The sequence below is a fragment of the Coloeus monedula genome (genome assembly GCF_965178545.1).
Source record: "Coloeus monedula genome assembly, chromosome: 2".
Classification (NCBI taxonomy): domain Eukaryota; kingdom Metazoa; phylum Chordata; class Aves; order Passeriformes; family Corvidae; genus Coloeus; species Coloeus monedula.
Window position 1 is genome coordinate 104726438 of NC_138782.1, and position 9763 is coordinate 104736200.

The 9763-nt window shown below is 41.6% G+C and overlaps 1 protein-coding gene across 3 annotated transcripts; it reads right to left on the minus strand.

Moving 5' to 3' along the window:
* Window positions 1-1105: 1105 nt before the first annotated feature.
* Window positions 1106-9741, minus strand: ITGB1BP1 (integrin subunit beta 1 binding protein 1). Of its 3 annotated transcripts, none has more exons than XM_082276926.1 (7): window positions 9699-9741; window positions 8221-8321; window positions 7235-7313; window positions 6392-6528; window positions 5103-5195; window positions 2175-2303; window positions 1106-1441 (listed from the first exon to the last, which is right to left on the minus strand). In XM_082276926.1, exons 2-7 carry the CDS (start codon window positions 8290-8292, stop codon window positions 1370-1372), a joined length of 582 nt encoding a protein of 193 aa, XP_082133052.1. In that variant the 5' UTR covers window positions 8293-8321; window positions 9699-9741; the 3' UTR covers window positions 1106-1369. The 3 variants fall into 3 exon arrangements, with proteins under 3 accessions (XP_082133052.1, XP_082133051.1, XP_082133053.1); XM_082276925.1 differs by having other exon boundaries at window positions 2154-2303; XM_082276927.1 differs by lacking the exon at window positions 5103-5195 and having other exon boundaries at window positions 2154-2303.
* Between the last annotated feature and the right edge of the window lie 22 nt (window positions 9742-9763).

A 9763-nucleotide genomic window follows, 5' to 3' on the forward strand; every position in this document is an offset into this window, starting at 1 on the left:
GTCCGTATTTTCAAAGTTCCCAGTAAAACGATAGAGTAATAGTTTAGCACTACAGTTTTATTCACTTACTGATACGTTCAGTTTGCAACACTATTTTGTATGTTTCTATCCCTGATAGAGTCTAGAGAGTAAATGGGCATATTATTTTGCACAGAGCTCCTAATGTACAGTATTTTTAACACAGAATCTTATAGTGTATGTAACAATTCGTAAAGTTAAAAAATGATGCAAATTTCCCTTGAGTTCTGCTAGAAGAGGCATAGAGTAAAATGTCACAACTTTGTTCACCGGTAACTTAGAAACCAGGAAACTTGTAGACTAGAACTTAATAGCATTAACAGTGCAGATAAAATCCCGAGGACCAATAAAGAGCAGCTAAGCAAAATTTATCTCTTGATTTTCTGTGTTTCTCAAAAGGTTTTCTCCTCTGACAGAGAAAAATGAAATTCTAGAGCCTGTAGATATCTATTTATAATATAAAATTAAGAATTTTAAGTCCAAAATTTTGGCATATTTCATACAACTTTTTAAATCTGATTCAAAAACCCTGTTAATAGACAGACTATTAGGTTGCTGTGTTAACTGTTTAAAAAGGAGCAAGTGACACTTAAAATGCAGCTTAGAATGCTATGAGATGTAAAATATTCAATTCAGTTGTTTTTATTTTGTTTAGTTGCAGAGCAACTGTATATATTGTATAACCTAAAATCAACTCTTATTTTCAATGTCCTGGATGCAGTGATTTATAATTAGAGCATGATTAATAAATTTTACTCTTGTTAACCAGTCAAATGTCTGGAAAAATAAAACTACTTTTAAAATCACTTTTTCTGCTTCTCTTCTGTTCCATTGCATTGCTTGTGCAATATTGTTCTTTTTAATGTATGAAAATGACAAATACAAATAAGTATCACTTGAGGAAAAAATGTACATCTTGTGGGCTTTATTTGAACAGAAAGACTGGAGATTAAATTAGAGGGGTAAAGCACCAAAGGACTCCCTCTTACCACTTTGCTTTTGTTTTAATATCTGGGTTAAGCAGAATCAAAGTCTGTATTAACAAATTGTTTCTCAGACAACGAGGTAGAAGCAACTGTCAGTTTTATTTTACATTCCTGCAATATTGATATTAATACACAAAACATGACTAGGGAAAAAAAATTGTGTTAAATATAAAATTCTGTATTGTCCTGGACACTGAAGATGGAATCTTCAAGTCATGTTTGGGGAATGCCAGAGTACCATATGCAAGGTTGTGTGGCTCTGCTTTGCACAGTAAGTCCTTCCCAGGACTGTGTGTGGCTCCAATCTGTCCGTGGCATCACGAGGAGCCCCGGTGCTCCCACACAAACACTGCTGCCGAAGGAAATCAGGACTTCTCCGACATTAAAACTGAATCAAAGGCTGTAGACAACACTTTGCAAATGGATTGTGCTTGTTCCTAAAAAACCCAAACACACACATTAACACTTTCTGAAGAACTTGTAAACTTCTCAAAACTCATTTAAAGCAGAATGTGTCCTTCATTTTGCTTTGTCAGACCAGATTTCATTTATGTGGCCTACAACGACACATGGAAGCTTACATGAGCTATTTGAACCAAGTCAGGGTTGCTGGCTGTCAGCATAGCACGGCACCAGCATTCAGAACATCACTTCTTGTGCTCCCCCAGTGCTGCCAGCCAAGGGTCTGTGTCATCAGAGCATCCTGACAATGAATTCTCCTCTCTTAAGAAGGGATCACCTCCCTTGCTTACAAATATGGCTGTGTGCTCCATTACCAGAATTGTTACTCCATCACTCCCTGCTCCATATCTAAACAGGTTTTTGCCTTTGGAAGTACAAGTGGAGATTCTCCATAGGAGCTGCCATAGCACTCTTTAGACTGGAGAGAGCTTTCTCAGGTGAGTACACTCACTGGCAATTTTAGGGAATGTAGGGGTTTTCCTCAAAGCTGATCCAATGCAGTCAGCAGGGCTGTTTTCCCCTCCTCAGCCAGCACACATTTATACTCCTTTTTTTTTTTTAATTTATTTTTAATTAAGCAATCTTCCTCCTGCCAAAAAGCTTTCACAAGGGCCTTTGGTTTTAGAATCTCCCTTTACAATCAGAATTCCAATACCTAAATTAAATACTGTAAGCATAAACTCGTACCAAACTATTGCACTGATATACCCAGAGGCTGCATTCTTCAGAGGCTGCATCTGTTGTCTTCAAAGCCAGTAAACTTTTTCCAGCTCCCAGACCATCATCATAGCACACCATCCGTACAATCAAATAGAGAGCGTGCCTATGTAATACATCCTGAAAGCACATGGCAAATAAAAGTTACTCTGGAACAGTGCAACAGATATTTCAGTTTTCCACGTTTTTATTCTTGCTTATGAAAGAATACTTCAGATTTTTACAGGAGAAAAGCATTCCTTGGTAATTTTTTTTTTTTTTTTAGTTTAGTCAAGATTTTTGTGGTTTAGCACAACTTTAGCTTTAATTTTTGCTTCTGTTTTAGAAGTGCATTCCTATGTGGACTATGAAGATAAACTGAAGCAGCTTGAGTTGTTCAGCCTGGAGAAGGCTCTTGGGGAGACTTTGGGGTACCTTCCAGTACCTGAAGGGGGCCTGCAAGAGAGCAGGAAAGGGACTTTTTACAGGGGCATGTAGTGACAGACAAGGGATTTGAATGGCTTTAAACTGAAAAAGAGGAGGTTTAGATTGAATTTAAGGTAAGAAATTCTTTACTGTGAGAGTGCTGAGGCACCGGAATACGTTGCTCAGAGAAGCTGTGGATGCCCCATCCCTGGCAGTGTTCAAGGTCAGGTTGGAGGGAGCTTTGAGCAACCTGGTCTAGTGGGAGGTGTTCCTGCCCATGGCAGGGGTGTTGGAACTAGAAGATCTTTCAGATCCCTTCCAACTCAGTCCCTCCCATGATTCTATGGTGACATTCCTGGCCATACTATGAAGTGCACATTCACTTCCCACCAACCCTCGCTTGCCCTCCGTGACAGGTGTAACGCTCTGGCACAGAGGTAACTTAAAACGACTTCTTACTTTCCCAGTATTTTTCCAAGCAGTCCTCTGTTTCAGTCTTGGGAAGGATACACCACAAGAAACTGTTCCCAGAAGAGGTATAGACAAGGTCAGTTGCTTTGGGGGGCAGCAGCCATGTGGCTGTAGCCAAGCTGTTTGTGACCTACACCACAGGATATGTCCTGACTCTTCCACAGATCTCATCTGGGAGAATTCCACTCTCCATCAGAGCTGCAGGATTTCCACCATAGTCCCAACACTTCTAATTTTGGCCATTCCAAAAAGGGGATTGGTAGAAGACACCCAGTACAAGGAGGTCTCTGCAGCCCTAACCTACACAAAGCCTCTCTTCTCCAGCCATCCTACCCTCTGATCATTCTCATCTGGTTTATTCCTGTCACATGACCTCCAGGGTCTTAGGAATTCAAGACAGTTCTGTTTTTGTGTCCATGGCATCAAACACCTGTCCCTGTCAGCTGAAGGGTCTAAAGAAATGCCCACTTTGATAGAGAAGCTGTAAAAACAGGCAGTGAACTTGCTGCTTGCCTTGAAACCCTGGAGGGAGAGCCCTCCACCACAGCCCTAAGGTCACCTTGCTGAAAAGCATCTCCATCCCTGATGCTCACTTGGCTCATTGCTCACATTGCTCTCACCATCAGCAACTATCACACCATGCCCAGGGCAGCTGGAGCCCACTGGATCCACCCTCCCGTCTCTGTATGAAAGATGCCAAGACTGTTCACCAAATTACTAATAATTCTCAAGGGTTACTTGCTTGGAACTTGCTACGGTGCTAATGTAATGTGTGCAGTGCAATGTGTGGATTATCGCTAAAAGAGGGATGATAGAATTCTGAGTACACAGTCTCCTTGTAAATTAAATTCCTCCCCTCCTTTCAGTATCTTGGAACTCTGTGAAAAGAGTATGGTGACACACTGAAGGACAAATTAAATGCCAACAGTGACACAGATGCAAAAAACCAGAATTTGGGAAACAATGCAATGCAATAAATTGCCAGTGCAAGCTAGCTTAACCACAAAAGGCTTTATCTGCTTGTGCGTGCTTTCAGCTTGAAGACAGAAAAATGATGGATGAAAATTTTAAATTAGCAATTTGATCTTTATCAAAGCACAAAGGAATTTAAATAATAGTGTAACCTATGTTTTTAATGAGAATTAAGAATTTATGAGAGCAAAAACAGAATCCAAAAGAATTCAAAGTCTGAGTAGCAACTACTACCCTTCCTCCCAGGCATTAGAAACAAATGTTTTCTTTTATGAAGGGACCATAGGAAACTTTTTGGCTCTCTTCAGAGCATTCAGTATTAAGCAATGCTTTTATGAACAGGCATGGCTGGGTTGTTGATGGGTCAAGGCTTCATAAGGCCAAGTATTTATGGTATTTGGGGCTCTGAGGGCAACCAGAAGGAAACCACATGGCTGCAACAGAAAGCTACACAAAGGCAACTGGAGGGCCCTGGGGAAGAGACCGGATTTTTATTTTTAGCAAAGAAGCTACTTGAATAAAGGAAAATAAACTACATGTTCGAAATGATGCAAACAAAAAGTACGCTTGATCAATAAAGTGGAATCATGAGATTTTAATGCTGGAGTGAACTCAGCTCTTGGATTAGGAGTGCAAGGATGGAACTTAAAAGAGCTGGGCAACTCAGGTATTCTTAAAAAACAGAAACACCAAGAGGAACTACATTACTAACTCAGTCTGAGGAAACTATGGTTTTGGCCACCACAGTCACACTACGTTCCCCTATGAGAAAATGGCAGCACAGCCACAGAGGAAGGAAGATGTGCCCAAAGAGCATTGCCAAAGGCTCGCTTGCCTGTCATCTGGTGCTCTACCTCAAAAGGAATGGCTTTTTGTCATAAATCCAATGAGGAATAAACAGACAGCCCTGCAGAGATACGACATGAAGCCGTGCTCCTGTGAGAGCCTGTTTGTTTGACTTTTGCTTAAAGCCAGAAATGACATTTTGGTTACACAGATCATCTCCCAGAGAAATAAATGAAAGCATTTTTCAACTCTCATCAGAAAGACGAGTTTGGGTGAAGCACTTACATACTGATCAGATGTGGAAACTTTAATGCCATATTTGGAAACTCCCATAATAAACTCCTCTTCACCTGGAACAAAAGGTAACTTTCCATCTTGCTTTGGAGGGAAACAAACAAAAGCCTTTAGTGCAGACAGAACATGAACAATGAAGATATGTAACAGAAAATATGTGTACTTAGGTCCTCTGGATCAGCACCACTGCAACTCCTGCTCAGATCGTGCTGTGTGGGGTCTGCCCACCACTCATGCACTCGCCCAGTCTCTTGAAGTTACGTGAAATGTACTGTGGGGAGACTGGACACTAGGAGGCATTTCTTTACTGGCAGGGTGACCAGACACTGGAACAGGCTTCCTGAACAGGGTGTTGATGCCCCAAACCAGTCAAGTGTTAAAGAGGCGTTTAGACAATGCCCTTAACAACACGTTTAACTGTTTGTCAGCCCTGAAGTAGTCGGTCAGTTGGACCAGTGGTCACTGTGGGTCCCTTCCAGCAGAAACACTCTATTCCATTCTGTTCTGTTCTACTCCAAATATTACATGGTTCCAGAAAGGAATTTATCATGTCTGGGGAGAGTTTGTCCCTGTGGTCAAATCAGGTCAGCTGAAAAATCATGCATGGCCTATTGTGCTGCACTGACCCAAGGTGATCTATATTCCACACTGGCAGCACTTTTGCTGTTTGGCTGCAAAAATAGTTTTAGCGCATATTCAGATGCTTGAAATGTCAAGCTGCTGCATGATAAACAGACATTCTGTGCTTTTAAAAAGATATAATCAGCTACCTAATGAGAACAACCAGTTATGGCTTTTAGTACAAAAATAAGTACGAGCAACCAGAGTTTGGCAAGGATGACCCAAATATTATTCAGGTTCTTTGGGCACAGGCTCTTGAGTGATTGCAAGCAGAAACTTGACATTTTCCTCTATGGGAAAACTTCTACAGTACTGAAGAAATCTGGGGGAGATATTCCTTCTTGCATACTAATCCTAATTGTGCTGAAGGCAATTTAACAGCCTTCAGCTGGGACTTGTTCAGTAAGGACTGATGAAAAGGGCCTTGGCTCTGAGCCTGCTTCTGCAGAATGGTTCTCTGGGTGCATCTTCTCCAGTTACTTAAAATTATAGAACTGAGTGTGATGGCTTTTGAGATTCATAGGGTAATGGTTAAGTATACCACTTTCTTCAAGTAAGTCTAAAATTTACAGATGTCAGACCACAGGATAAATGAAAGAAACACACCTAAGCTTAAGATGTTTTGACATTGTTGGTATTGCCTTTTGTAACCCACTTACCTGTGCAACATCTATGTAATTTATCAAGTCCAGTGGCCCTTCAAGACTTTTGCTCTCATTGTATTTCAATTTTTCAATGGCACCAACATATTTAACTCTGAATTCTGCACATGTATCAGAATTACTATTGCTTTGTCCTGCAACAAAGTAAAACAAAGCCATTCTGAAGACTTCTAGAACTGTAACACTGTTCTAATTGCTGTTAACAGGGCTAACATACTAAATTCCCTAATTTTGCAGACTTTCATCAAACACTTATCATGGTATATTAACTCCTCTTAATTGAACTCTCCTGAGTTGCTTTAGAACAGACCTCGGTAAAGGTAACAGTTTCATTTGAATCCATGATACAGCACTGTTTATACCAATTCAAATTTGGAGTTAACAACCTTGAATCAGAAAACATAGAATAGCTGGTTCTACTTTTCAATATCTATTTGTTTCAAATTAACTGTTTGGTCCAACAGTGATACACTGTAATCTGGTGACTAAAACCAAGTACAATCAAACCTTATTTCCATTATTTTGGTGGAAATGTAAACTCAGAAAAGCAGAAAAGTTATCCAAAAAGCTGTACCAGATTTATGCTGGTAACAGACTGGTAACACAACTAAGTTTTTCTTCCTCAGACACTTTACTTTGAAAACAGTAACTTAATCCTAGATGAATCATTAGTAAACTTAGAGGCCTAGGGCTGTGCCTGTATTAGTCACCAAGCTACTTAACAGATTCACTCAGTATTACTGAAAATAACTATTTTCAGCTTTTCCATTTTCTGCTGTTTTATACAAACACAAAGTTAATCCTGCTCCACCCATATCTGCCCAAGATCTGATTACATACCTGAACTTTTTGTGGAGTCTGTATCTAGACTGGCCACAGTACTAGACCTGGAAAGTCCCCCAAGACTGGAATCTACAGACTAAGAAAAAAAAAATCAGCATAATCAGAAAGTTACTGCAAATGTATTAACAATGCACTTCTAGATGTCCTGCCTCAACTCTTTTTTAAAAAAATCTACTGCTTATGTTCTAGTTACTTCAGAAGCACTGCAAAATGGGGAGGAAAAAACAGTACCACCTGTTTCTTTCTTCAAGTTATCTTTCTGCCTCCATCTAGACTGGACTGATAAAAGTTCATCAGGAACCCTTGAGAAGTCAAAGTTATTTTGAAAGAAGGAGGAAATGACAGAAAAAGAGAAAATGAACCTTTAGGTTGTGTCCAGAGAAAAAGGGAAAATGAATGTTAGGGTCATGTCCAAAATTTTCTGGTACTGCATTTTAACCTGAAGAAATTGACAACTACATGCTAGTCACCAATACTTGAAATAACATAGCAGTGCAGGGGAAATGAAACAGCACCTTGGAAAATCCAGAATAACTGGATCATTCTAAAACCTATCAGACAAAATGAACACATTATTCAAAATTACGAATACTTTTAGAGATACTGAGAAACCAACAAGTACTGAAGAATAAACTCATTCTTGGTACCTAGAACCAGGCACTGTCTTTAAAGACAAAATTTAAGAAAAAATGTACTCATTTTTCCTCCAAACCTTACTGTGTGATACCAGAAAAATCTTGTGTTTGTGCATTTCACTGTGGAAGTGACTGAGTATTCATCTCAAAATAAACGGGCTTTATGATGGATAGGTATTTTTAACTCTCAAAACACAATCTGAGGAAATGAAGTAGAAAGTTCTCTTTGTGGAACGTGGCATTTTATGGAAATCCCATCCTCCCATCAGTGCAAGTAAACCACTGAACTGTTAATTTGCAACAAACCAAAGTGCTTCCCAAAGAGAATAAACACCACATTCAGCTTACCTTGCTTTTAGTGCTGATTTCACTGCTTTGTGAGCTGCTGCTGCTGTGTCGCTTTTTTCCTTTTCTAAACATTTTCTCATAACTGGATCAAGGAAGATCTTCTAGGTAGAAAAAAAAAAAAAATTAAAGCTTATTGTATCATCAAGGGAAGGAGATCCAGGCAAATACCAGTGACTGTATCCAAAGCGGACAAAAAGTGGAAACTTGTACAGGACTCTGTGAGTGGAGGTAGGAATTTTACTCTGGTGCTCTTCACGTGTGACTGGGAAAAGTTCCTCAAGCTCTCTGCTAAAACTTCCCTATCCTTCTGAATTGTCAAAAAAGGCTACTACCCAGTTTACAGACTGTTGCAAAGGTCAGTTTCTAATGCATATATATAGAAACAAGGCAAACTTTAAAATTTATATTCCCACCTAAATGTATTAGATGATTTTTATTTGTGACTACAATTTAAGTGCCCTATAAAGTGCACCCAACGCATTCCCTGCTCCAATGCCTGTTTCCACTAAAGCAACAAAAAAAGTGCAAAATCTATCCCCCCCTCCCGACTAAACACACACCCACATACACCCAACCAGACAAAAAACCTACAAAAAAAACCTCATCCCAACCTACTTCTGAAGACCTACTGATTGGAATACTCATAGGAGCAACCATTACTACTTAACATACTCCTGAAAATTAAAGCAAAACGCGTGGTACATTTACTGCATTAGAACTGAGCTAGTGGGAGTTCTGAGAGCATTCCAGAAGCATTTTTCCTGTGCCTGCCCTACTACTACCACCTTGCTTCACTTAACATTTGGCTGGCTAGTATCAAGCAACAGGATGCTGGCTCCTTGTCAGGGAGAGCTGAAACCCTATTTCTCAGCTGCAGAGATGAATTATTTTCATTACGAAACTTCAGAAACTTTGAGCAGGTGGAAGAAAGAGGACCAAGGAGGATGACAGCCTACGGAAGATAGCTCACACTGCAGGAAATAATGGAAGAAGCACAAGGCGGAGCTTAGATGTGCGATGCAGTGAGGGATCACAGTCCCTAGGCCGCTGCTGTGTCCGTCAATAAGCAAACACTTGGTCCCTGGCGGACTAAAAGCCACTCTCGGCAACCAGCGGTGCACAGGGCAGGGCACGTTCCCGACGCCGGGCCTCCCCAGCTTCCAGCACGGAGCTGCCAGCGCCTCCTGCACAGCGCCTGCGGCCGCACCAGGAGCACGGCTGCCGCTTCTGCAGCGGCCTCCGAGAAGGCACAGCACCCACTGCTCCCCGAGCGATCTGAGCGCGTTAGGAGAGCCCTCCGTGGCACCCGGCCTTTCCGCGGAGCATCTCTGCCCCTGCGGGCGCAGGGAGCGGCCCGGGAAGCCGGGCAGGGCAGCACCGCGTCCCGCTTCGCTTCTCTCCCCGATCCTCCCTCCGTCCCCGGCCGATAACCCGACAAGTGACAGAGCGATGCGGCCGCTCCCTGCCCCGCTGCTCACCGGGCGCGCCGGGCCCGCCCGCTCCCGACGCCGCTCCCGTTCCTGAGGGCGATCCCGTTCCGGGT

What these genes read in the sequence shown, in the direction of transcription:
- ITGB1BP1 (XM_082276925.1), bottom strand. Translation starts at nt 8,292, where the DNA reads ATGTTTAGAAAAGGAAAAAAGCGACACAGCAGCAGCAGCTCACAAAGC. An exon ending in AAATCAGCACTAAAAGCAAG is followed by an intron (nt 7,314 to 8,220) that starts GTAAGCTGAATG and finishes TTTTTTTCTTAG; the next exon opens with TCTGTAGATTCCAGTCTTGG. An exon ending in TTTCCACATCTGATCAGTAT is followed by an intron (nt 2,304 to 5,102) that starts GTAAGTGCTTCA and finishes ATGTGCTTTCAG; the next exon opens with GATGTATTACATAGGCACGC.